General features: G+C 54.1%; 2 protein-coding genes across 2 annotated transcripts in view; both read left to right on the forward strand.

Annotated features, from left to right (window-relative positions):
• Window positions 1-552: 552 nt before the first annotated feature.
• SEZ6 (seizure related 6 homolog) lies at window positions 553-11,313 on the forward strand. The gene is made up of 17 exons (XM_056507007.1): window positions 553-664; window positions 4,518-5,087; window positions 5,160-5,293; window positions 6,155-6,347; window positions 6,647-6,832; window positions 6,907-7,075; window positions 7,440-7,606; window positions 7,690-7,884; window positions 8,062-8,200; window positions 8,314-8,510; window positions 8,587-8,781; window positions 8,861-9,052; window positions 9,132-9,329; window positions 9,426-9,464; window positions 9,565-9,685; window positions 9,766-9,868; window positions 10,406-11,313. Exons 1-17 carry the CDS (start codon window positions 553-555, stop codon window positions 10,433-10,435), a joined length of 2,940 nt encoding a protein of 979 aa, XP_056362982.1. The 3' UTR covers window positions 10,436-11,313.
• A 563-nt stretch (window positions 11,314-11,876) lies between these two features.
• Window positions 11,877-27,355, forward strand: part of PHF12 (PHD finger protein 12) — a 32,176-nt gene continuing 16,697 nt past the window's right edge. The window contains exons 1-3 of the mRNA XM_056506646.1: window positions 11,877-12,301; window positions 12,627-12,808; window positions 26,934-27,006. Coding sequence (XP_056362621.1) covers window positions 12,236-12,301; window positions 12,627-12,808; window positions 26,934-27,006 — 321 coding nt within the window. The 5' untranslated portion in view covers window positions 11,877-12,235. The remainder of the gene's footprint in view (window positions 12,302-12,626; window positions 12,809-26,933; window positions 27,007-27,355) is intronic.

Here is a 27,355-nt window from a genome sequence, read left to right on the forward strand (position 1 = left end):
GGCTCGCTGCCAGCCTGCCCTCTGCTGAGACCTGGCGCTGCTCATCACATCCTCCGAGGTGCCAGGGGGTCCCGTTGGCCAAGGCTTGGGATCTGCTCGGCCCCTAGCCTGCAGGAGAAGCAGCAGGAACCAGCCTGCACGCTCGCTGTGCCAGTAGGAATTATTACATATATAATTTAAATGCAGTAACGAGCTGTGCTGAAGGGATCAAATATTAATCAGCTGCAAGAGCGCTGCTCTGACCCTGTGAAAATGGAGAGAGGTGCTTGAAATGCCAGATCAGCCAGTGGTGGGCGATGAACGAGGTGCTGCTTGGGCAGGGCAGGCTCTGGTGGTCCCCAGATGCCCCGGGGGGTGGCAGCAAGGAGGGATGTTGGCTGTTAGATCAGCCCTCTGTGGCTTCTAGAACTGGATGGTTCATCCTCTAGGAAAAGCAGCACTGGGGCAGGATGTGGGGTGGCTGAGAAGACACAGAGCTGGGGGCAGCTGAAATGCTGGCTCTGGCAGGAGCAGGCGGCGACGGGAGGGAATGGTGTCTGCAGGAAGTATGACATGGCTGAGCAGCCCAACGCGGAGCCCGGCAAGCAGCTCTCGCTCGCCTCCCGCAACCGATTTCAATTACTGTCTCTGGCAGTGGGCGGAGGGAAGGGGAGACGGGAGCTGGGTGGGCAGCGTGGCCCTGCTCACCCTGCCTGACTCCTGCCCAGCACCCAGGGGTGCCCCGAGGGCTGGGTCCCCCTCTGCCACCCGGAGGGGTGAGGTGTGCTGGGTCCTGGGGAGACCAGAGTTTGCACAGAGCCCCATGGAGACCTGGCACCTACATAATGGCCACTGAGGGGTGGCACAGAGTGGGTGCTGCCCAGCAGTGGCGTATTCCTCACTGGAAATCCTGAGGAAGGGCCTAGAGGGGCCGATTTGGGTGCTGTCAGCCCGAGGAGGGGGGGACATGGCACTGCACAGCGCTTGGGTCTGAAATAGCAGCAGACATACAATTTATCACCGCTGCTGCCACGCAGGGAAATTGCTGTAGAAACCCATTAGCTCCGCAGGGAGAATGAGGAAGGGGGATTACGTGGGCTGTGGGTGGCGAGGAGGGGACAAGGGCACCATTGGCATGCACCAGGTGGGAAGGGAGGAAAGCCCCAGGGACGGGCACCCGGCTGCCCGCTGGGTTCTGCCCTGGTGCCCAGCCGGTGTCGGTGGCGCTCGGCGTGTCAGCCGGCGATGCTCCAGGGAACCGGCTGCGGTGATGTGACATGTGTCAGCGGGTAAATGACTGTTCAATTCAAGGAGAATTGCAAAACATACAAGGTCAAACGCTTCCCCGCCAGCGCTGCCATGAATATTAAAGCCGAGCTCCTCCGATAGCTGCCAGGGCTGGCGGCCGCGCTCGCCACAGTGTCCCCGGGCACCAGGGCAGCCCCTCGGGTCCCTGCTCCAGCTGCTCTAACAGCCTCAGCTTGGCCTGGGCATCTGGGGTCACTGGTGGTGCCAGGGTGGAAGTGGCCATAGGGTGGGAGGATGTGGATGCCAGCTCGCCGTGCTGGGTGCCAGTGGTGTGTCTGTGGTGACGGCTGGTGGCAGAGGAGCTGCTGCACAGTCCCGCCCGTGCCCACCCACCCCTGCCTTCACCCTCGCACCATCTGTGCCTCCTGCCTGCGCACGCCCACCCTGCCTGCACCCCGACAATGCCCGAATTCCCACGCTGCCTACGCCTGCCCACCCACCACCTGCACCCACCTGCATTCCCCGCCTGCTGCTGCCCACGCTGCCTTCAGCACAAGCCTTGCTCCCCGACTGGGGTGCCACCAGGGCAGGGGGCAGGTAGGGATCTGGCATCAATAGGGTGTGTTACCTCTCCTGTTCCTGTTATTGAGGCTGGGGGTGGTTCAGGGGGCTGGAGGCTGTGGGACAGGTTGCTGTGGGTGGGGGAGCGTGGCGTCGGCTGCCTGACAGCTCATTCATCACAGCTGCTGGCCCTTGCCATGGGGGGCAAAGCCAGATTGGATTTTAAATTAGAAAATAAACCCAGAATCTTGTGAGGCCCAGCCCTTGCTCTCACCCTGTGCCAGGCACCCGCCTGTCTTCACATCTCGCCTGCCCCCTCCTGCAGATGGGGAAACTGAGACACGGAACACCACTGTGCCAAGGTGCTGTGATGCTCCTGGGGCCACGGGGGGCCCTGCCCTGTCCCCTCCCTGAGCCGGGCACTCTGTTATTGCTTTCTTGGCGGGCAGCATCGATCGGTGCTCCCTGGGCGGCCGCACGCCGCCTTATTTATTTATTTGTGACAGCAGGCAGCATCGATCCCCGCCGGGGGGGCCCCCGCCCACCACAGCCGGATTAGTCTCTGGCATCTCCCGGCTGCTGTTGATAAACTCCCACCCGACAAAGCCAGTGGGAGGGATTAGGACCCCGTTGTGGGTGTGACCATGGCCAGCATGCCGAGGGATGCTGGCACATGGCTACTGGAGACTTGACAGCCCCTGTGCCCACCCCGAGTTCAGCGGGGTCACTGCTGGGTGTCAGCACCCAGAGGGGTGTGTGCTGGGTAGCCAGTCCCACGTCAGCAGTCCCTGGTCACCCTGGGGACATGGGAGTGACATAGCTGTGGCACTGGAGATAAGCTGCTTAGAGACATCTGTGGAGGTGGAGGATCTAATCCTGTGGTGTTCACGGGGCAACAGCTGGGCACCTGCTGCCTTCCCACGGTGTCCTGAGCCTCCTGCATCCCCAGAGTGTCGAGAGTGTCCCCATTCCCAAGCATCCCCTGGTGCCAAGAGCATCCTGTGGTACCCAGAGCACCACACAGAGCCCAGGGCAGTGCCTGGTGCTGAGACACTGCCCAGCCCAGGGTGTTCAGTACCCAGATGGGAGCTGTTGTAGGATCCTTCCTGGGAGGCCTGGCCTTAGCCAGTAGCCTCCATGGGGACCACCGTGCCCCCCAGCACCCAGGGCAGATGAGATGCTCAAGGACAGGAGTGTCCAGGGGGCTGGGTGGGAACCTCTAGCCCAGCCTTCACTGCACAGGGCAGTGGTGGCAGTGCCGGGCCCAGCCCTGAGCACTAATCTGCTGTTAAAGCCTAACGGAGATTTTGGCGCCCTTCAGTATAAACTCATTAACTTTTATGTTCTAATAAATGGATCCTATTAAAATATAATTCTGGCCTTGCTGGGGGGCAAACGAATCTCTCAGAGCTGGTGCGGGCAGGTGTCCCTGCTGTGCCTCTGTGCCCAGGGCATTGTCACTGTCCCAGCGCCATGGCAGGGAGGTGGTGGGGACAGGGGGTGGGTACCAGCGGTGTGAGGACGCCTGCCAGCACCCAGCAGCTCCCCACTACGCTGCACACCCAGGATAATGTCTCTTAATAGTCCCTTAAAAGCAGCAGTCGCAGAGTAATTAATCTTCGCGGGGCCCTGCCCTGCTACGGATAGGGATAATTACCCGGTAATTGGCAGTATCGTGTCATCAGAGCCTGTGCACGGCTCAGGGCGGCAAGACGTGCCCACGCGCTACCGTGGTCTCAGAGGGATGCTGGGTGTCAGCGTGGCATCCCCTCTGCCGTGGCACTAAGCCGTGCCCAGCAGGAGAGGGGACGCTGCTGTGCCAGATCCGGGAGTGGGAGATGCTGGGTGACTCATTAGGACTGATTAAATTCTCTTTTATTTTTGGTCTAAAGGCCGTAAGCTGCTGGGCTGGGCATGCTGGGGATTTGTTCAGGGACTAATGCCTGGGAGGGACACGGGGCTGCGACAGGGGAATCCCCGTGGTTGTGGGTGGGAGAGGGGGGAGCGTCGATGGGGTAGGGGGTTCCCTACAGGTTCACACTGCTCAGGGATAGCCTGGCTGGAAAGAAGCTGAGCTCTCTGGCAGCCTGGAGAGGGGTCCAGGTGTCCAGGCTCCCGTGACATTCCTGGCACAGCCGGTCATGGCAGTCACGGTAATCACATGTGTGTCTGCACCCTGGGAATATGCGGTCCCGTGAGAACCTTGGCACGGGGATGGCCATCTCTGAGGTGAAGGATAATCTGTGATCTGGGACACCCAATCCCAGGGCTGTCCCCATCTGCGCTGGCTCACAGGAGGAGTGGGAGCGCTTTCACGTGGTAAAAGCTGCAGATGTGAGTTAATTAGCCAGGACTTAATTGCCAGGGCTACCCCAGTGAAGGGTAGGCTGGAGAGAGGGTGTCATGGACCCGCTGCATGGGGCTGATATGCTTGTTTGCTATCCTGTTTTGGGGGGATTTTGGTGTTCAGGGAAGCGTTAACCCTTGGAGCAGCACTGTGGTGCAGGGTTGGTCCCTGGGAAGTGTTGGTCCCCAGAGCAGCACAGGTCTGTGACACTGTACCAGCATCACTCCCCAGAGCCACATCCATACCTGTTACAGCGTCAGTCCGTGTCCAAGCTCTGGTCCCAGGTGCCACCTGTTGAAGCATCACTCCCAGCACATCACCAGTCCCTTGCTCCCTGTCAGTCCACAGGCCCCCAGCATCTCACACCCTTTCCTCCCTCCAGGCTTCAACGGGCTGGCGAGGAAGAGCGGGGAGAGCGCTGAGGTGGAGCCGACGGCGCTGCCCACGCCGGCGGAGCGGGAGGCAGAGGCTCGCTTTGTGAGCACGGCGCCCACGCTCAAGATCCTCAACCACCACCCTCTGCTGGAGGACCTGCTGCACGAAGCCTTCCTGAAGAAGGACTACCTGGCCCAGGCGCCATTCCTGCCTGCTGCCGCAGGCCCCCTCCTCCCTGCCGGTGCCCTCCAGCCCGCCCCCGGCCCCCCAGAGCCCGAGCCCTCACCCCGCACCCCCGCCCTGCCCCGGCCCGCCTTCCCCACTGACCCGCTGACCACGCCAGCGGGGCGCCCCGGGCCATGGGGGGAGGCGTGGGGGGCTGTGCCAGGGGCAGATCCCTCGTGGGCCCCCTCTGGGGTGCCAGAGTCAAGCACTGCATCCCCCAGCCAGGCACCCACCACGGCCAGCACAGCCCTGGCACCGCACGCCGGGGCCACTGCGGTGCCTGGGGATGAGGAGGGCACCACCACCACCTCCACCATCACCACCACCACTGTCACCACGCTGCAGGGGCCAGGTGAGCGCCAGGGAGGGAGGCAGGTGGAGCTGAGGGGAAGTGGGCCTGAGCTGGGGTCTCTTCTGTCACCAGCTCCCTGCAACCGGACGCTGGCGGGTCCCGAGGGCTGGCTGGTGTCCCCAGAGCCAACTGGTGTCCCCTACGATGGCAGCCTGGACTGCACCTACACCATCTCTGTCTACCCTGGCTATGGCGTGGAGCTCAAGGTGAGCTGAGGGCTCAGGGTGGGACAGGGGCCTGCTTGCAAGTGTGGCATGTCCCTTGCTCTGTGCCACAGCTGTGTGTCTGTGCAGGGTACAGCAAACACATGGTCTTGTCCCTGTCCTTGTCCCCATGCCTGTGTCTCTAAGCCAAGAGAGCTGGCTCAGAGCAGTGCCTACCCTCAGGCCCCAGCACAGGGATGTGGGTACATGAGCTGGTGGGATGCCCCAGGATCCTCTGTGCCCACCAGCTGCTGTGGCTGGCACACATCACAAAGAAGTGCTGCGAGATTTAATTAACGAAGCCCTGATGGAGAAGGTGTGAGCAGTGCCAGCAGGTGCCATGCTGTGCTGCAGGGCCAGGAACACCCAGCACCCATCTGCCAGGAGCAGAGGCTGACAGCAAACCCTGCTGTGCTCAGGCTGTGTGCTGCTCCCATCAGTGGCACGTGGCCATGTGTCCCCATCTCTGCTGAAGCCACCACAGGGCAATGCTGTGGCTTGTGGAAAAATGGTGGTGAGCCAGAGGCAGCATCTCCATCATCAGCCCTGCTCCAGCCCACACTCACCAGTGCTGCAGCTCCTCACCATGCAGCATGGCTTAATTAGCATCATTAATAGCAAATTGCTCCAGAGGGTGAGGCTGGCTGTCTGCAAGGGTCCTGGTGTGGGCCTGGCTGTGCTGTGGTGCTCTGGCAGAGCTGCTGGCTGGGTCCTGCTGCTCTTGGCATGGAGGATGATTTATGGCACTGCTAACCATGTTTGAAAGGCGCTGCCCTGCACAGACAAGCTCCAGTGGGCTATCGAGCGCAGAGAAGCCACTCAAGCTCCATGATGCTGTGGTGGTGACACTTGTGTCCCCTGCAGGTAGAGAACATCAGCCTGGCAGAAGGGGAGACGCTGACAGTGGAGAGCGCGGGAGGCCTGGAGCCCAACGTCCTGGCCAACGAGTCCTTCCTGCTGCGGGGCCAGGTCATCCGCAGCCCAGCCAACCTCCTCACCCTCCGCTTCCAGAGCCCCCGGCCCCCCAGCCCGGGCTCCTACCACTTTCACTACCAAGGTATGGGGCTCAGACCCCTCTCTACCCTCTGTGAGTTTCCCTGCCAGCATGGTGCTAATTTGGGTCGTGGCGATGCACCAGGAGTTTATCTGTGTTTTAAGTGGGTGAGGAATGCTCATGAAGAACTAATTTCCCTTAGCAATTATGGGTTCATTTAGCATAATTCTTGGCAGCCATAGGCACTATATCACTCAAGCCCTGCCACACCTAGGCATTTCCAGGGGTCTGGGGAGGCAATTTCTGGGTTCTGGGGGAGTCTATAGCTCCTCAGCTTTGGTAACACCACCATCTGCCCCCAGCCTACCTGCTGAGCTGCCCCTTCCCAGCACGGCCGGCTTTCGGAGAGGTCTCTGTCAGCAGCCTGCATCCTGGTGGGGACGCCCGTTTCCGCTGCTCCACGGGATACCAGCTGCAGGGCGCCCGCCGGCTCGTCTGCCGCAACGCCACCCGCCCCTTCTGGAGCGCCCGCGAGCCCCTCTGCCTCGGTAAGGGCCAGCACCGCGGGGACACGGCGCAGCTGGCACGGCACAGTCACCCACTGACGGTCCCTGTCCCGCAGCGGCGTGCGGCGGCGTGGTCCGGAACGCCACGGTGGGACGCATCGTCTCGCCCGGCTTTCCCGGGAACTACAGCAACAACCTGACGTGCCACTGGCTGCTGGAAGCGCCGGATGGCCACCGCCTGCACCTCCACTTCGAGAAGGTGTCACTGGCAGAGGATGATGACAGGTTTGGCTCTGGAGGAAAACAGGGGGGCTAGGGGTGTGGAGGCATGCTGGGGCAGCCCCTCGTGGGGCCATGTATAAGGATGCATGCTCCTGGCTATATCCAAGGATGGATCTGCCATGGATAGGTGCCATTAGTCATATTTAAGGATGGATGCTGCTCGCCATGGCCAAGTGTGGCTACTTTTGGCCATTAGTCACAGTCAAGGGCAGGTGCTGTTGGCCATAGTAAAGGAAGATAACCTCTGGCCATGCCCAAGGATGGTGCTGTTGGAAATGGCTGGGGTCGGAGGCTACCATCCATGCCCAGGCATGGCTGCTATTGGCCATGGCCAGCACCGCACCCTGCCCTTGTCACGCCTTGGCAGGCTCATCATCCGCAACGGCAACAACGTGGAGTCACCACCGGTGTACGACTCCTACGAGGTGGAGTACCTGCCCATCGAGGGGCTGCTCAGCACCGGGCGCCACTTCTTCGTGGAGCTCACCACCGACAGCAGCGGGGCCGCCGCGGGCATGGCGCTGCGCTATGAGGGTATGGGGCCGAGGGCGCAGCGGGTGACCCAAACATCCCTGTGCCCACCCGGCCCCTGCAGACCTTTGCCCCTGTGCCCGCAGCCTTTGAGCAGGGGCATTGCTACGAGCCCTTTGTCAAGTATGGGAACTTCACGGCCAGTGATCCCCGGTACCCCGTGGGCACCACGGTGGAGTTCAGCTGCGACCCTGGCTACACGCTGGAGCAGGGCTCCACCATCATCGAGTGTGTCGACCCCAGTGACCCGCAGTGGAATGAGACAGAGCCAGCGTGCCGTGGTGGGTGTGGTGCTGGAGGGTGCCGGGGATTGCTGTGGATGGGGCATGGGTACTGCAGCCACTGTGCTGTTGTGTGTGATGGAGCTGAGGGACGTGGTGGGTGCTGGATGTGGGATGCTGCAGTGGGTGCCGTGGCTGGTGCCCCACGGCAGTGCCAAGCGCGGTGTGTGCCCACAGCGGTGTGCAGCGGGGAGCTGACGGACACAGCTGGAGTGGTGCTGTCACCCAACTGGCCAGAGGCGTATGGCAAGGGCCAGGACTGCATCTGGGGGCTGCACGTGGAGGAGGACAAGCGCATCATGCTGGACGTCCGCGTGTGAGTGGTGGGATGGGCTGGGGATGGATGGTGGGTGGTGGATCTGGGGCCAGGATGGGGACGGTGGGTGGTGGATCCGCGCACTCCCTGCCCTCACGGCCCCACTGCCCCAGGCTGCGGCTGGGCTCGGGGGACATGCTGACCTTCTATGACGGGGATGACCTGACGGCGCGCATCCTGGGCCAGTACACGGGCGCCCGTGGCCGCTTCAAGCTCTACGCATCCACTGCCGATGTCACCGTCCAGTTCCAGTCTGACCCTGGTGCCGGCGCCTTTGCCTATCGGCAGGGCTTTGTCATCCACTTCTCTGGTGAGGCTCACGGTGGGACAGTGTCCTTGGTGTTCACAGTGTCCCCCATGCCCTGCTCAGCCTTCCATGCCCACAGAGGTGCCCCGCAATGACACCTGCCCTGAGCTGCCGGAGATCGCCAATGGCTGGAAGACGTCCTCACAGCCAGAGCTTCTCCATGGCACTGTGGTCACCTTCCATTGCTACCCTGGCTTCCAGCTGATTGGCACTGACCTCCTGATGTGTCACTGGGACTTGACGTGGAGCGGTGACCTGCCCTCCTGCGAGCGGGGTGAGTGGTGCCCACCAGTGACTCCCTGCCCTGCAGCACATCCCCAGCCACCCTCACCATCGGTCACTCCTGCCTGCAGTGACAACCTGCCGGGACCCTGGGGATGCTGAGCACAGCCGCAGGGTGGTCTCCAACCCTAAATTCCCAGTGGGAGCCACCGTGCAGTACGTCTGCGACAAGGGCTATGTCCTGGCGGGCGCTGGGACCCTCACCTGCCATGACCGCGCTGCGGGGGGACCCAAGTGGAGTGACCGCCTCCCCAAGTGCATCCGTGAGTCGGGCACCCCTTCCCCGGCCATATCCCCCGAGCCGATGGCGAGCGCTGACGCCACCGTACCACTGCCTCGCAGCGGAGACGTACGAGCCCTGCCACAACCCCGGCGTGCCGGCGGGCGGGCGGCAGAACCCGGAGCGGCGGCTGTACCCGGCGGGAGCCACCCTGCACTTCTCCTGCACGGCCGGCCGGGCGCTGCTGGGCGAGAGCAGCCTGCGCTGCCTGCCCGGGCACCCCTCGCGATGGAGCGGCTCCCCTCCCATCTGCAAGGCGGGTGAGATGACCACTCCCCACCCCCGCACCCCGCTGACACCGCTCTGCACCCCACTTCTCACTCCTGGTGTTGGTTTCTTTCTTCCGCCTCCTCCAGCCTCCTACGATGAGTTTTACAGCAACCGCAACCTGGATGGTAAGGGCGAGGGTGTGTTGGGGTGCCAGAATGTGGAGGGGCACCCAGGGTGCAGCTGATGTGGGGTGTCCCCTGGGTGAGCCCCAACTCTCTCGGACAGCTGTGGCCAAGGCCGTGCCCTCGGGGACAACGCTGGAGGGCACCAACGTTGCCATCGCTGTCTTCCTGCCCGTGCTGGTGGTGGCCCTGCTCATCGGGGGAATTTATCTCTACTTCTCCAAGTGAGTGGCCTGCTGGCCCCTGTCACTCCATGGGGTCCCACATCTCCCCACTGCCCGCTCCAGCTGCCCTTTCCCTACAGGCTCCAGGGGAAGCCAGCCCTGCAGCTGCCCCTTGCTGGCTCCCACCCCTACGACCATATCACCGTGGAGTCGGCTTTTGACAATCCCACCTACGAGACAGGAGTAAGTACTGGCCCCCACACCCCCCATTTGGGGCTGGGCACCCTGAGGACCCTGCATCACATGGGCCACCTGTGCCAGGGGCTGTGCATGGGCTGGGCTGTGTGGGATGTAGGGTCATGTGTTCCAGGAACTGTGTGTTAGGTAGGACATCCATCCAGGAACAACACAGGGGATGGGACATGCACCCAGAGACCGCCCATGGGATGATGTATCTATCCAGGGACTGTTCACAGGACGGACATCTAGTTAGGGATCACACACAGGAAGGATCCTATGGAATGTGGAGTGGGATTTCCACCTAGGCACCACACATTAGTTCAGACAACCATCCAGCCACTACACACATTATCTGGAATACCCATCCAAGCATCATGCAGAGGATGGACATTGACCCAGGACCCAAGCATGGGATGGGACACGCATCCTCAGGGCTGTCTGTCCCCAGGTCCTCATGGCATGGGAGAAGCCCTATCCCTGTCCCAGGAACCCCACTGCACTGCCGAGTGTCCAACCCCTTGCAGTCTGTTTTCTTTGCAGGACACGAGGGAATATGAGGTGTCCATCTAGGTGTGGGCAGCGTGGAGCTGGGCGCTGCAGCCACCCCTCCCGGGCCCCCCCGTGCCCACCGGCCCCCGGCGCGGGCTGGGAACACCTCTCCCAAGGAGACTCAAGCCGAGCGCTTGGCAGGACCCACCTGGGCACCGGCCACCCCCCTGCCACCCCCAATCCACCCGGACCCCCGTGGGGTCTGCCCCAGCCCCACTGTCACCCAGCCACCCGCACTGGGCTCATGAGAGCCTGAGCCAGTGGGGGTCCCTGGACCCCATCCTGCCCCCCGGCCCCTGAGCCAGCGAGGGTCCCCGGACCCCACCCTGCCCTTCGGGCTCCATCCTTCACCCCAGCCCCACGCAGGGGGAAAACAGCTGCCCCCACAGTCCCTGCGACGGAGGAGTGACACAGGCAGGGGGAGCAGCGCTGTGGGGACCCCAGGTAAGGACAGGGCTCCAGGGGCTGCAGCGGGGAGGGGACAAAGCCCTGGGGGTGGACGAGGGCGCTTGGGTGGCCATGTGGGTGTCGCCCCCGCCCTCGCCCGCCACAGCACAGGGCTGGTCCCCCCCGCACCCTGTGTCCCCCACCGCCGCCACGCAGGGACGTGTCCCTCCAGTGCCCCCAGCATGCTGCGTGTCCCCCCGGCCCCCGCTTGCTTCGCCCTCCCCGGGGGGACCCTTCCGCCACCAGCGTGTCCCCCCCGCGCGTCCCGGCACCCCAGGGCGGCCAGACCCGGAGTGACGGGGTGGGCAGGGGCGCCGGGCATGGCTGCGCCCCTCCCCACCGCCGCGTCCCGCCCGGGCTGGTGACCCCGGCCCCCGCCGCCCCCTCTATCTGGAGGGGACACCGCCCCCCTCCCCATCTTTTGGTTGTTTCATTAATAAAAACTGGTGTTTTAGAAGAAAGGATGGCGTCTTCCTCAGCGGGGCCGGGCAGCTTGGGATGGGGATACACCCACACACACCCCCCAGCGTGGATCTTGAGCCCACCACAGAGTTACCCCGATGACATCCCGACCCCACACCCTCCCGTCCCGCGCTCTCCGGGGGGGAGGATGAATGGGGGCACTGCCGCTTTAAGAGGCGTGGCCTCTGCCGGGGTGACGTCACAAACAGAAACAGAGCCGCCGAGCGTCGCGCGCCCCCTGCCGACGTACGCGTGCCGCCCCTCCCCGCGTCGTTACGTCACTGACGACCCCGCCACCTCGCCAGCCCGCTGGAACGTGACGGCCGCCACGCGCCTGCGCGAGAAGAGGGCGGGGAGGGGGCGGGGCCAATCGGAGCAGAGGCGGGGCGGGGCGGAGCAGCGCGGGGCGGCGCTTCGCGCACGCGCAGTGGCTCTGCGTGCGTCCCGCCGCCCCCCCGCCGCCGCCGCCGCCGCCGCGCCAGGTCCGCGCGCGGGAGGCGGCGCGGAGCGCGCATGCGCGCGCGGCGGGCGGGGCGGGGGCGCGGAGTGCGCGTGCGCGCGGGGCCCGGAGCGTCGGCGCCGCCTGTGCGCGGGGCGTGCGCGGTGCGTGAGCGGCCGCGGCGGGCGCGGGGCCGCCGCCCCCTCCCTCCCTCACCCACCCACCCCCTGCGCGGCAATGGCAGCGGGCGTCGGGCTCCCCGCGGCCGCCCCCGGGCACGGCTGGAGGAGGAGGAGGACGACGCGCAAGCCGCAGCGGCCCGTGGGATAGGCCCCGCCGCCCGCCCGCCCCCGCCGCGCCGCGCCCCCCCCCCGCCGCCTCGACGCGGAGCCGCCGCTGAGGGGCCGCCGCACGTCCCCGCCTCGCTCCCTCTCGCCGGGGGGGGCTCTCGGGGCCGCTCCTGGGCTGGATGAATGTGGGAGAAGATGGAGACCAAGACGATCGTCTACGACCTGGACACCTCCGGGGGGCTGATGGAGGTGAGGCCCGGGACGCGGCGGGGGGGCCGGACCGGGGAGGCAGCGGGACTGCAAGATGGCGAGGGAACCCCCCCAGCCCGGAGCCCCGTGGCCTTACAAGGAAGTGAGCGGAGGGACGGAGGCAGCTCGCCCGGCCCCCGGAGAGGCCCTGCCGGACACGGGGCGGGCGGGGCGGGCTCGGCCGGGGCTCTGTCCCCCCCCCAACCCCGATCCCCTCCCGGAGGGCCCGGGGCCGCTGTCCCCACGGTGTGCACGGGGAGAAGGGCGCTGGGTCAGGGTCCGTGCAGCCCCTCAGAGCCCGCTCTGTCTGTGTGTGCATGTGCAGCAAATCCAGGCCCTCCTGGCTCCCCCCAAGAGCGAAGATGGGGAGAAGAAGAGCAGGAGGCTCGAGAAGGAGCCCAGGCGAAGTGGCAGGGCCACTAACCACGATAGCTGCGATAGCTGCAAGGAAGGAGGGGATCTGCTGTGCTGCGATCACTGCCCCGCCGCTTTCCACCTCCAGTGCTGGTAAGGCTTGGCGCTCTCTCCCTCCGGATCTGCCCAGAGCACCTTCCCTCCGGCCGCTCCCGCTTCCCGTTAGGTCCCGGGGAGGGGGGGGACATAGGGCCGGCTGGAGCAGACAGGAACAAAAAGGAGGTGTAAACCCCACTCGAGTCCATCCTTGCTGAGACAAATCCACAGCGGACGAGGTGAACCCTCCCCTGGCTGCATTCTGGAGGGCTGGGGGTCCACCCTCCTCCTTTCTTTTTGTGCTGAGCAGCGGGCGAGAGGCCTGGAGGAGGAGCGAGGCCGCTGGCTGCGCGGCCTGCCTGCCTTGGTGCTGCCCCTGCCCGGCCTTCCGTCCCCCCCGGCGGGAAACTTCCCCACCTCACCCCTCTCCAAGGGTGCTTGGCTTGGGGGGGACCCTCCGGAGGGCCCTGGCTGGAGAGGGGAAGCCCTGGTGGCGTCTCTGCACCAGGCCTGACGTTCCCAGCGCTTCCGTGCTGCTGCAGCTGCTGGGAATAATGGAGGTTGCTGTCTCTGTGTCTCCCTGCCTCACTGTTTACAATATGGCGACCTTCCTTTAAATTATATTTTTATTCTCAGCGCCATTTTGGCTGCATATATGACTTCCAAACCCTCGCACCGCTCCTCACAGTATCTCAAACGTGAAAATACCTTCCCTGTGCAAATCCAGGCCTCCAGACTTTAATGTTGGCCGGGTTTATTCCTTTCCCTCCTTTTTTCCCTTCCTCCTTGCTCTTCCGATCTGCTTGTCTCATCCGTGGGGGTGTCTGCTGTGAACTGGGGGGCTGTCAGGTGCTCTTGCTGGGAGTTGTGTGGCTTTGTTGATGAAGGCAGAGCTTTCTGCATGCAAATCTGGCTGCCGGCTGGGAATCGAGGTGTGTGTGGAAGCGGTGGCAGAGCTTGAGGTGCTGGAGGCTGCAGCAGGATGGGCTCTTGCTGCCTTTGCTCATAGCTTCCCAAGCTCTCCCAGCACAAAGCAACACCACACCAAAAGCGCCTCAACTTTCCACCCCAAAGTTTTTCCTTTTTCTGCACCCGGAGCTTGGATGCATCCGAGGCTGCTTTGCCGAAATCCCCCTTTTCAACAGTTGACACAGGCGGGCGGTTTGTGTTAAATTAGCACAGCCAGAGTGGATAATGGAGTGGAGGAGGGAGTGGGGCAAGTCAAACAGCTGGAGTTTGGGAGTACAGAGTATTCTTCCTAAGGGGAGATTTTTTAACCACATTCCTTTCTCTCTTTCATGCTTTGGAGCTTTGTTTGCCACCCTGTTACAGCTGTCTCCTCTGCGCTTTTTTTCCTCCCTCTGTTGTTTTTTGGTTTTGGTTTTTTCTTTTTGCTTTTTTTCTGATTTTCATTTGCTTGCTGGCTGTTCTGCATTTCTATGCTAATTGAGGGTCTCAGAACACTTATTAAACTGGTTGCTGATAGCAGGGAAGCTGAGTGTGCGGTCACAGTTCTGTAGGGAGTGTCCCGTTAGCAGCATGTAGCCAGGCAAACCCGACAATGCTGTAGCATGCAGCCATGACATCATCCCTCCTACCCTGAGGAAGTGCTACTGGTGGTAGTGCAGATCCTCTAATATTTACTAGGAGGGTAGTAATTATAATTATTTTTCATCCAGTGTCCTTGATGAGCTTTAATTTAAGGGTGGTTTTTTCCTTCTGCCGGGCATAGTTGCTTTCAGATGCAGCCAAACACATCCTGAGCATCCTCTTAGCAAGGCTGAACGATGGCTAAAACTTCACATTTTGGAATGGAAGAGCTGTGCCTAAGGCTGTAGAGTGTCCTGGTTGACTCTGAATCCTAGTTAAATCTGACCATAAATGAGACCACTTTGTGCATGCCTAATTTCATGGCTTAATTTGGCAATGTTTTTGTAGTTACAGAGTGGGAAACAACCAGGTAAATCAGATACCTGCAAAGCTTTCGCTGTACCTGAGTTAGTTGCATTATAATTGTATAAAATTTTATACAATTATATGTATCTTTGTCTAACTAGTCACTCTTCAGAACAGAAATGAAAGAGCAATTCTAAATACTCTTTCAGTCCATTTGTTGCTTCTTCTGAGGTTTCTCAAGCAATCCCTTTGACAGTGCTGTGGGAGGTGCCACAGTGTGTAAAGGCTTTGTCTGAAGGCCTCCAGCTTGGGCCTGGTTCTGCCTCCTGCCTCCTGGACCTTTGTTGGACCCTTGGCTATGGCCTTCAGGTGACCTAGGTTGTCTCAAAGGGATGCTTAGGTTTTGTTTTTGTGTGTCTTGCCATTACCTCCTACATTTTCCTTAAAGTAAACTTCCGTTCTGGACATAAACTTAGGCATAAAGGCAGCACTTGCAACTTCCTTTCTGCCTCCTTTTTTTATTTAAAGAATAGTAGCTGTAATGCAAGGCTTGGTTTAAGTCACTTGAATTGCACTGCTGGGGCACTCTAACTGATTTGTGTTGACAGCTTACATGTTCTCTGAATATTTATTGTGAGCTTTAGTACCTGGTTGAATTTATTATCAGTATAGCATAACAAAAATTAAGAAGCTTTTAATTGGTCTAGGGTTTGTGATCAGTTGATTACAGCTGTATGGGAGAGGCCATATTATAAAAGAAAAGGATTTTCAGGGTTATGATTGGCACAAGTCATGCAGTCAGCTGGAGATAAACCCAGCTCAGCTTCTCAGGAACTCCTGTTGCTCTTTCCTGTGTAGAGAAGGTTCTTCTTTATCAAGTTGTTTAAGCCTGTAGTGAGAAAGTTGGCTTTGCTAGGTAAGTCTATGGCCCTCAGACTTCAGCAGTTTGCCTTAACTTCAGTTTAGCACTTAAACCTGTTGTCCTCTGCTGAAAACAGAAGGCATTTGGCCAAAACTCCCAAAACTTTCCGAGTCTGATAGTATTACACATCTGAGGTGGTAAATAACAAGTTTTGTTGGTACACCGTGGAACAACTGCTCTCCTGAATTAATGTGGGTGGAAGTGACTTCCCAATTCATCTGTTGGGGTGTCAGCTCTTCCCTCAACTCCCTTTTGGAGTCACTAGTTGAGTGTAAAGCTGCTATGGGTGCTCCAAGAGGCAGTGGGTCTGGAGGATTCCAGCCTGGCTGCAGATAAACTGGCCTGGTGGGAGGGATACAGGGAAGTGTGAAATCCCTGCCAGATACTTAGTTTCAACATACTTGGATTAATATCACAGTCAGGTGACTCTCTTCAGGTTTGAATTGAAAGAGAGAGGTTTTTTGGGTCCCTAGTAATTCTTGAAAACAGGACGTGGGATTTTTAGCTCTGAAGTTGGTGTTTTTCTGCTGTTTGCTCATAGTCTGCTGCTTTGGGTAACAGTGTATTGCCAGCCTGATGTTCTGCCTTAGCCCAGGCCCCCAGGGATGGTGCACACTCCTTCTTTACATGATTGAAAACCAATTTTCCAGTGCTACTTCTATTCTTTCCCGTTTATATCCTCCTCCTGGCAATGTGATTGTTAGAATTCCCTGTGTTTTCTTGAGCTTGTAGTGAACTTGATTCACATTGAAGCGGGTTTGCAAAGTGACTGATGTTGCAAATTCATTACGAAGGATTAGAAAGATCCCCGGGAGAGGAAAAGTTTAGTTAACAAGCTGGGGGAGGGGAGTGACAACAGGAGAGAGAACCGACAGAGAACAGTTTTGTGTTTGTTTTTTTTCTTTCTCTTTTTGTTTTTTTTTTTAAAGTCTCCCTGCCCGAGTTTCTGGTTGGAAGAGCCCAAAAGCACAAACCTCACTGAATGCTGCGGTTCAAGTCCCTCTTGTAAAATCTCACGCCGCTGGCTGTGCAGCTCTGCTGGCATGGCAGAGTGATCTCAGTCCCTTAAAGCTGACCAGTTATGTAAACCACAGTACCAGTTTTGTGGCACTGCCCAGCAAAAAAGGTTCCTCGTAGCTGGGCTTCCTCACTGCTGTGCTGGGAGAAGTGTGTTTTGTCCTTACCAGGGCCTGTTACCTCCATCAAACTTTTTGCAACCCCTCCTTGTGTTTGTGTTTGCAGTGTTTGGCTCATTTCCCCTCTGATTTGGCAGTCTTCACCCAAGTGCTGGTGTTGAAGAACGGGAGTAACAGAGCTGCAAAGTGCAGGAGAGGAAGCTAAACTAGAGTTTTGGTATTTTCTATGAGTCACATTGTTTTAGTGCTTCGAACAAAGAATGGAAAAAAAGTTGTGTTTGGCTGGTAGGACATCATAACTCTTTCCCCACCTTATTCGGTCTAAAATGCCCTGCTTTATCTTTGGCATTTGTTCTAGCTTTGGGTTTTCACATGAATATGCAGTCTGTGAGTGGAGCAAAACAATGGCCAGTCTATTGTCTCCGTTAATCCTTCCCTTAATGGTCATCTTGGGCTGCCTTTGGTGGTTCAGGTGAATATTAGATTGGTTTGAAGTGTCTCCTGCCTCAAGGAGTAGCAGGATGTCCAGGAAGGTGCTGGAGAGGCAAACTTCCTACCTAATAGTGGCTAGGAACAGGGTTTCAGTATATCAAATTATATCACGGCTTCAAAAAAGCTTGTAGTTTTAAGTGCAGGAAGTTTTTATTATGAGGCTTTCTGTTTGTTTGGGTTTTTTTAACAGTAAATGACTGGCAGCCCCCTACTTTAATGTTTATGTAGTTGCATGTTGAAGGTCAGAGTAAGCTGTTCTGTTCCCAACATTTAAATGTATCTACCTTAACTGATACTTTGTTAAAACAATACTGGGTTAAGTATGTGCTTTTAAGAAAACTCCAACTTTTGTTTTTATGTATCTCTGGTTCTGATATTTTGGGAGCCTTGGGGCCAGCCTAGGCTAGATCCTGAGGCAGGAGGAAGTGATTGCCCTGGCTGGGTTTCTGGCAGCAGAGGGTCACTGCGTGTGCGCCTGCAGATGTGGTAACATGATCAGTCTTGGCAGCTCTGCTCAGCCAAGTTGTACCAATGAGATTTTTCACTCTCCTTATTTTGTCCTAAATCTCTCCCTGCAAAGGCAGATTAGGTCAGCCTAAAATCTGTGAACTTCAGCTGAGGGCTTCAGCAAATCATTCACAGTAAGAATTTGATGAACTCATGATTGGGTGACTTGCAAACCACCACTCTCACCTGTGTGTGTGGATGTTGCTCGTGTTAAACTGAGTGTGAGCAGATTTTGCACTGTGGGCAAGAATTGGGGATTTGGATCAAGCTGTGGGTCTCTGCTGCAGTTCCCAACATCAGTGTGGAGCGATAGGAGTGTGGTTTTGGGATTCTAAAGTCAAGGATTCGAAGTCGAGGAGGGAGATGTTTAACTACTTAACTTAGGCTTTGCCTTCAGACGTGGCTGCTGCATGGACTGGTGTTACATCAAGCACCTGCATTGTTCCAAAGCTGTTTAAAATGGCACAGTGGGAGACTGTGAACAAGGAAAACTCTCTGTGGTTTAGTACCTTGGCTTAGGAAAGTGCCAGTTTTATGTTGACCTCGACTTGTGGAACTAAGAATTCTTTTTTTTTTGTGACACTGTGAGATCCATTTTTGAGTTGATTCCTCAGGAGCAGGATGCTGCAGCGGTTTGTTTCGAGGTGGGGTTCACTGCTTTGTTCCTGCTGCTCCAGAGCTGGTCTTTCCTGGTATGTCAGCCTGCAGGCATGACTCATGGGAGCCTTTCACAACATGGAAAGGTCTTCCCAGAGGAATTCCAGCTCCTCCAGGCATTTGCAAAGGAAATTCTTAATTGGATTAGATTCATAATACTAATCTGCTAATGACTGTTTGTTATGGAGATCTTGGCACTATCTTGTAAATATATTCACCTTCTTTTAGCTCGCCTTATGCCTTTTTATCACATACATGCTCAGTGTTGTTAAAATTGTACTGCCGCCAGCAGATCTGATAGTTGGGAATGGGGGACTACTGTGTTTATTGCACAAGATCTTATAAAGCTCATAATTCTTCCCTCTCTCTCCTCTCTCTCCATTTCACGGTGTTGTTTAGGTGGGGTAGTAAAAGGGAAGCAGTGGTAATTGGCATGTCTGACATCCGGCTGCACTCCTCTTACCGCGGGTGTGAAGGACACCCCAGGTGGGGAGTGCCTCTGTGCAGTTGTCAGTGACACAATTGTGTATTTTTAGTTAGAATCAGGACCAAACAGGCATTTCTCCCCCCGCCTTAAAAAGAACCATTTTTTGTGTCGTAGGTGCTGTTGTGGTGGTGTGAGGAACACCTGCAGGAGAGCAGGTGTTCCTGTGTTTCCCTGTGTAAGACAGAGTCAATTTGAAATTTCAATTGTAGCATCGATACTGAAACAGTTTTTCAACACTAACATAAATTCTTCCGTTTATTGACCCACAGCAGTGCATGTTAAACTGCTTTTGTTGCTAGACTGACTCACTGGTATGTGTCAGGTTCTTGAGTTTTTCCTGTGCTCTGCAGCCTTTCTTAATCCTTGAGTCAGTAGCAAATAGTAGGAATCTGCTGTGAAGAAAGGGAGCAGTTACTTCCAGAGTAAGAAAGAGGTGTATCTCCCTGAAAGCAAATGTGACAGTCTGAATATTTAGGAAGTGCTGTCTGTTGGAATATAAATCATGTGAGAAGGATGTACCCGTTTTGTTTTTTTTAAACCAGTCAGGAAGTTCTCTTGGACTTGTGAAAATGCAAATGTATCTGGGGATATAACATGGCTTTGTTACAGGGGTATGAAAGAAGTGAGTGTAAGCAAAAAGCATCTTGCCACGTCAGGTTACTGGCTAGACTTGTGATTTTTGTGACACAGATTGTCAGAGCTGGCTTTTCCTTCCTATAGTAATCGATTTGTGCTGTCTCCAGCTCCACTGCTCGCTAGATGTCTGCCCAGCTTCCTCGAAGGAACACTGCAGTATCCAGTAACTCTGTAAGCTGAGTAAAAATAGTGCTGTGGCTTCCCTTTAATAAAGGGGTTGACAGATACCAGCTGAAATGCAATCACATACCTTTTCAGGGTATGGAGTAAATGTTCCCGGTAGCCAAAAATGAAGGGGGGGAAAGAAAAAAAAGTTGTATAAATCATTCTTCCTGTTGGTGTATCAGATCTTGAGCACAAAAGGCAAAGAGCATCTCAGCCAGCTGGGGGGAATCGAGTGCCTGAACCCAACTCTAACACATTTCTGCTGACGTCTGCTTTGCACGATCACTGGAAGCAAACTAGATGGAGCTGGAGATTACCGACTTTGAACCCTGCAGAAAGCACTGGCCTGAGGATACAATTTAGCAGGCTGAAAACCCCATGCTGAATTTCTGGCAAGCACTAGTGATTGGTGTGAAACACCTGCCTGTACAGCCTCTGACTTTGGGCACGGCATCATGTGAACTTCCCAGTGATCTCCGTCTAGAATAGCAACAGGAGCAAGATGTGAAGGTGATCTAGAAAAGGCAGAAAAGAATGTATGCCCTTCTCTAAGGGTTTGTGGGGTTTTTTTTGTTGGTTTTTTTTTTGTGGATATTTCTGTATCTGCTCTTTTTTTCTCTCTTCCCCAGTGTTCTTGGGAAAGCCTAGTCCACATGTAGATGTCAGAATTGCACTTCACTTGTGCCTGTGTGAAGACAATTTCATGATTTTGCTTTTATGGGTCTGCCCTTCATCCTCTTCTGATGTGCTGCTTTCCTTTTTTCCACCTTATTGCAGCTGTCCTTTCACCCCTGTCTCCTTTGAACACGTTCAGTATGGCTGGGGCTGAATGTGTTCACTTCTCAGAAACCTCTCAGACCTGTGTTTTGATTATTTTTTTCCCACCAGAGATGTCTCTTCATTTATTGTTCTTTAAAGACAGAATTGGATGAAGTGATTCTCACCAGGGCTGTGTTGTTCCTCAGCCTTCTTTCTTTTCCCTGATGCTGCCCTATGTGTCATCCTGCTTTGAGATGATGACTTCTAATCTGTTAAGAAGATGGTGCTGTAAAGACCTGAACACTTAATAATGAACCTGGACATTGAATTCAGGCTATTGTTACTATTGTCTGCAGCACAGGCATGAGTGATGCCTGGGAAAGAAACAGAAGTCAGGATGTACAAAATGTCTGAATTTCTGTGTCTGACCCACATTTTTCAAAGTTAGCAATTCTTCCTATCGATTTCCATGGTTTCTGCTTATAAATACAAAGCTGGATGGTTCCTAGGCAAATATGTCTCAAATACCAGAGTTCATAACCAGTCAAACTAATTAAAAAATAATAATTAAAAAATCTCACTGCAGTTCTGGTGGTATTGTACACTTTTTAATGCATATATATATATATATATATATATATATATATATATATATGTTTACCTATGTGTGGAAATTTGATATCTTAAAAAACAATACTTCCTTTAGTTTTTTGTCAGCTGGACATTAATGAAGGTAATAACTAACAGGTTGTCTAGGGAATGGTCTCTGTGAGCCAGGTTCTTTCTATAAATAGAAGTAACTAATTACATCAGGTGATCACATGTTTACATGCAGCTTATCCAGTTTATTGGACTGTCCTGCTTGTCAGGTTGGAGGCAAAAAAGTTCTACTTCATGCCTTGGAGGAAACTTCCCAGATTCTCCATGAACCTCAGGATTGCACGAGGGCACAGGGAGGAGGCAGGACCCCCCAGTGAAGGCAGGAAGGGAGCTGAGGTAAGGTAGATAAATACCTGCTTCCGTGAGTTTCTCTTCCCAGAATGGTAGTAGCAGGAGTGGTTTGATGGATTCAAGTAAATAAGTTCATTTGCATTGAAATTCACAGAATACTCACAAAATTTATGATATACTCATGAAATGGTACCTGGTTCTTAGGAGCATGGTGGTGCTGCTGCCAGAGGCTGGGACTGCTGGCCAAGCCCATGAAATGTTGAACACTGGCAGGTCTAGATGGTAAAAATAAGCACACTGAAGGAAATTTTGGGATCTGGCATACCCAGCAATGTTGCTACATAAACCTTTTAAGAGTCCAAGTCTTCCTCCACTCTTGTAGCATCATGTAGACAGTGTACTGTACCTTTATTTTTTCCTTGGATACGCCGTGTTCCTCACTGTCTGCCCTTATAATGGTGTTTTAACACTGCTTCTGTTTTCTGTCTGTTGCTGAAGCCCTATTTCCACTCTGCCCATGCTGTTGGGAAGATGCATGCTAAGCAGATGCAGCATTCCAGATGATGGGATAATTGGTGACCTGTGAAACGGTCATTTTGGTTCCCTTCCTTGCATAGTGGCAGCCAAAATAATCATGTCCTGACCTGTTTGGTGGTGTCCAGGAGTCCTTGCTGGATGTTACTAATTTAGAACTTATGTCCACACTCAAGACTTTCATTTCAGTGTAAACAAAGTTATGCTGCCTTCTGTCAAGCTTTTTTCACAGGTTCCCTCAGGAGTTGTTGCACCACAGGTAGAAGTATAGCGAGTGATGCTCTATAGTTAATGTGAATTGTGCTGCTGGCATAAAATAGGTAGCTTATAAACAATGTAAGCCTAATTGAGGCCAGAAAATTGCTGAAACTTAGTTTTAATGTGATCAAGTCATGCTTAGAGGTCTATAAAGAGCAAAAATTATGCTGGGCTTATCTGAAGTTTGGTGGTCTCTTCATTGTTGCTTGAGAAATCTTTGACTTTTTCAGGAAGGTTGTTCTTGTACAGCTGAGTGTCACAATTTATCCATGTTAATGAGCAGAACTTGGAGACTTCACTGTATAATTTAAGGAATAACAGTGGGGGAGAGGAGAGAGCTGATAGCTTTACCTCTAAGGTAATTGAAATCTGACTTCTGTCTTCAGAAGCTTTGTGTTGATGCAAGAGTAAAAGAGGAAGATAAGGGAGTTGCAGTGGGGAGGAACTTGCCGCAGGCTGCAGCTGTTGGCTTGTCTGGTGTGGTTTTATTCTGTCCAAGGTAGAGGCTCAGGCTTCCAGGTGTCCTCCTCCAGCCGGGTTTGGGAGCAGCTGTGAGCAGAAGTGTATAACTTGGGCACAGTAAAAATGTTCCAAAAAGCTGAATTTGTAAATGATGCAACTTTCCCTGTTTCTCAATGGGGCTCTTGTAATGCCCTGACAGTGAGGTTGGTTTCCTGGTTTGTTTTAGCTGCCATTGAGGCCCTGCTGTAGGAAGCCAGGGAGCCTTGTTCTTTATGAAGCTGGTAGAACAGCTGTAGCTCTATCCATCATAGGGATAAATAGGAGTCCCATAGAAGAGCCGAAAGCCTTCTTCCTTTATCTGGCAAACATATCTAGCATCCTTCATTATCATCCTGTCATTGAGTCTTGGTCAGTTAATTAAGTTTCCTGAAAAGGAAAAAATGTGTTTGCCTGCATTTTTTCACAGTGTTAATATTTTCCCTCTGCGCAGAAAAAAAATATTTAAGTCCGATTGTTGAAAACAACTGACGTGAAAGGCAAGTTATTGAAGAAAGCTTCACCAGGCATGGTTTGTTTTCCTGCCACCATTATCCCAGCTGGTAGCTGGCTGTATCCTGGTGGGTCCAAAAGTAGTGTCAACCTGCCTTTGACGCAAGATGGCCAGGAATGCAGTGTGTAAATAACCTCAGGTCTGCTTATAACTGCTTCCTTTGAGAGCTACGGCCCAGTTTGTATTGGAGAAGGTGCCATTCCTTGGAGCACTTGTTTATCTATTTATTGAGGTCAGCAAAGTGAGGAGTAATTACGGGATTTAGACTTGACAACAGGCTTCTGATGTATGAGAGCCCCAGAGTGTGAAATTGAAAAGCTAAGTGGCTTCATGCTATTGTTTGCTTGATAAAAACTCCTAATCTGCTCTTGAAGATTTTTTTTTTTTTTTTGTCATAGTCATTTAGGTTTTATTTAAGGGATATAGCATTGTGTTCTGACCATGGCAGAGCAATGCTTGATGACACACCAGACAGGAATTTGAGGAGATACTTAACTTTTTCAGAAAAAGCCATGAGACAGATATTACATGGCAAGTGACTTCATACTCAGTGTTGTGGTTTTTGACTAGGCAGTGATAAACATCTCCTTTAATTTTCAAAGGCTTTTTATGAGCTAGTCTTCCAGGTATTTTTAAGTTAGTCTGTGTTTTTCAGAGCTGTCTTTGTCTTAAATGCAGAAACACATTCTGCTAGGCAGGTTTGATTTGGGTCATGCCAAACCCCCCAGGTAAACAGCAGAGGCCACCACTCTTGTCTGTGATGACAGAAGGGGAAACTTTCTGAAATGAAGGGTTAGTGAAATTGTACTGAAAAGCACAACTGACTGGTGTACAGTTGAAAGGAGATGTGTTGTAACCGAAGATAAAGTGGGAGCTGTACAATTCCAGGTCCTGTTGGCAGCAAACACTGGTGGCTGGAGCTGTGCATGCTAATGAACCCCTGAAAGATAGAGAGAAAAGGGCCGTGGTGCTCCTGCCAAAGTGCTAATTCTTACCTTGCTTATGAAGATCAAGTATCTTGCTCAGATTTAAAAATCAGTTTCTTTTATGCTTACAGTAAAAGGTTGAAGAATGTGGTCATACCTAGTCAATTAAAACAGCATTCTTTAGCGCTTCCCTGGCTTTCTGCTGAGACCCAGGCAATGCTCTCTGCTTGCTGCGAGGCCAGCAGTGCAGGAGCAGCCTTCATCAGTCTTTGTTAGCATGGTGAGCTGCCTTGATGAACAGTTCATTAACCAGGAGAGGCAGAATCAGTCTTTTAATACACTTGCTATCGCAGCTAGGCCCTGACAGTGAGCAGAAAACCTCAGGAGGCTTGTCTGAGCGCTGAAACCTTTCTGCTGCTCTGAAACAAATCTTTCCACCTCCTTCCACAGGCCTTCGGGTAGCAGCATTCATTAAAATGCTTCTTTAATAGTACAGCATATGTAGCATTTCATGGTTCAAACCCAGCAAATGGGACAATAACATACATGCTTGCAGAAGAAACCTGTTCTGACTCTTCCAGGCGTCTCTCAAGGTTCACCATGGTATTAATTGTTTCATTGTAAAATGTGTAAGATTGAGGTAACAGTTAAAACAAATAACCAGAGGCATCTGGCAGCGCGTGGATCCCTGGCACACCGCACGTCGGAATGGGGCAGACATGTTCCCAGCAGTTCAGGCACGCTCGTCAGGAGCTTCAGAGGGTGAAATTTCACTAGGAACAAATCAAAGTCTGTGGTTTTTTTGCCTTGGGGTGTTGGGAGGGGAGAGGGGAATGGGCCAGATGAATCTGTTCTTGCTGTAGATGCAGATCTAAGAGCTAGTTTTCTAGCAGGAGTAAAACCTGAGCTATTGTAGCATGCACCTTAGGATTCAGCTTGGATTTATGCTGCAGCAAGCACATGGGGATCATTTGTTACTCTCCTCCTTCCACCCCCTTTCCTTGCTTCTGTTAGCAAAAGATTAGTTTGGGGCAGGGAGTTACTGCTTCATCCAAGCATTTGAGGTGAAGCAGCCAGTAGTGGAGGCTTTGGTGCTCTCAACTAGAGCCTGATCTCTTGTTCATCCAAGCCCTCCAGGAAATGAGAAACATAAGCTGCAGGTATGTCAGTGCATATATGCAGAGCGCTGCGTTTCTGGAGCGCCTGGAACACGGAGGCCTCTGAAACCCTGCACTCCTCCTCAAAATGGCTGCCAGATGTGTTGGCTCTACTGAATTCCCCAGAGCCTGACACCAGAAATGCTGAGGTTATTACCAGCTTGGTTCTTGCTGTGTTCTTCCTTCAGTTTTCCAGGCACAGTGTTGCAAGAGGGAGCGTGACCCCGGATGGCTGCAGTACCTGCAGAGGCAGTCGCTGGCACGCGGGCGAGCTCGGGGCAAGGCTCGCCGGGACTCTGTTTAAACAAAGGAAGTGTGTTTGTTTTCACAGTCCAGGCTTGGGAGCCTGGGCTGGGATCCTGTGCCATTTCCCTGTGCTAGGAGCAAGATTCTCAAGGAAGACAGCCTCTCCCTTTGCTGCAAAGCACAGCTCTTCCTGGCCAGCAACTATGCATCTTATCCTCCCTGGCTTGTCAGGGCTGGAGTCTGGAAAGCTTAATTCAGATTTGGTTTGATATTTGTATGCAATAAACAGTATAAAGACTCCTGCCATGAGCCACAGTCTAGCTTTTCATGCTTGTGTGGCTTTCTTGGGCCAGTCTTATAAGCTACTGTACTTCTTGATCCCCTTGTAACCCAGTCAGTCCCAGCAGATTCTTGAAATCTGTTTCCAGTCAGTGGGAAACTGACCTTCCAGATCCTGTGGTAGTGCATCTGTGTGTTCAGCACAAGAGAGAAGACCTGCTAGGCAGCTGCCTTTAGCAAAAGTCAGGAGAAACTTAAAGTATTCACTTAAGCCACACTCCGTGGTAAACAGCTGCTTTTTGCCAGCAGGTACATTTTCCCTGCCGCAGTCAGCAGTTTGCTCAAATAACAAATCTTAATGATAAAGAGGTGTTGGAAAGTATTTGAGTTAGTAGTAGGATCTGTAAGGAAAGTGTATCATCTAACATATGCTGCTCTGCCTTTTACTGAGGAAAAGTGTTTCTCAAAATAGTCCTCCTTACTCCTTCGTCTAATTTACTTTGGTTTATTTCTAGCACCAAAATGAGAATGTCATTTCACTGTGATACAGCTTTTATAGTAAGTGCAGATCCATGTGAGTAGGATGTATCCCGTGCTTCGTAGCCAAGGCAAGCTGTATATGGTGACACTTTCAAGAGTATTTGGGTTGTCTTAAGATAGAAGGTGGTTTCCACCATTAACTAAGTGTGCCCAGGGATGGAGTACATGGGAGGTGGTGGGTAGACCTCATGGCAGCTCGTTTAGTTGGACTCACTGCAAATCCAAGGGATGGAAATGCCTGCATGTATGACTGTGCTTGCTGCACGGGAGTCTGCGTTGTCTCACATGGAGTAATCAAGTTATTTAAGGAGGTGTGGTGTTTGAGGTAGGGGGGAGGTATGTGTGTGGCACACCAGTGAATCTTGCATTTATCTTTGTTGTTCAAGTCTGAGAGTGCTCTGAAACCGTGGAGCTGAGATGGGTGTCATGGAAGACTGGCTTCTTGGAGGTGTCTGGCTAAGTGGATGTATGGGAGAGCGAATCCAGGGAGCTTCACCATAAATAAAAGGAAGTGCCTGGGAGCGGAACTGCAGAGCTACCCTGACTCTGGCTGTGTACGTGAGAAGAGTTCCAGAAATGACAGTAAATAATAGTAAAGCTTTGCTTTGTGTTTCTCTTGTAGCAACCCTCCGCTCAGCGAGGAGATGCTGCCTCCGGGGGAGTGGATGTGCCACCGCTGTACCGTGCGCCGCAAGGTAAAGCTCTCAGAACAGATACAATCCCTGCCCTTCCAACTGGCCATTTGAAACCTGAATCCTGTGCTTTATACCTGCCTCTCCCTTCGTGTGTACTTAGACAGCCAGAGCTGCTTCTTTGTGCTCACATTTGCAAAGGGCTTTGTTAGGAAAGGGCATAAAGAAACCTAAGGGGTCTTGGTGAGACCCACAATATTTCAACCTCACTACTATGAGGTAAAACTGAAGTGCATGATACCTTCTTGTCAGTCTGTGTGTTTTAAACTATTTTCCTTCCCCCCATTTCTGGAAAGGAGGGAGAGCTGAGGCACAGAGGAAATGGAAATGGCTTCTGTGCTTGAGGAGGTGA

Source organism: Oenanthe melanoleuca, chromosome 19 (assembly GCF_029582105.1).
Source record: "Oenanthe melanoleuca isolate GR-GAL-2019-014 chromosome 19, OMel1.0, whole genome shotgun sequence".
In the NCBI taxonomy this organism is placed as follows: Eukaryota; Metazoa; Chordata; class Aves; order Passeriformes; family Muscicapidae; genus Oenanthe; species Oenanthe melanoleuca.

Coding starts and splice junctions, on each gene's coding strand:
- SEZ6 (XM_056507007.1), top strand. CDS start 553: ATGGCTGAGCAGCCCAACGCGGAGCCCGGCAAGCAGCTCTCGCTCGCC. Junction 7,885..8,061: donor GACAGAGCCAGCGTGCCGTG/GTGGGTGTGGTG, acceptor GTGTGCCCACAG/CGGTGTGCAGCGGGGAGCTG. Junction 9,686..9,765: donor ATTTATCTCTACTTCTCCAA/GTGAGTGGCCTG, acceptor CTTTCCCTACAG/GCTCCAGGGGAAGCCAGCCC.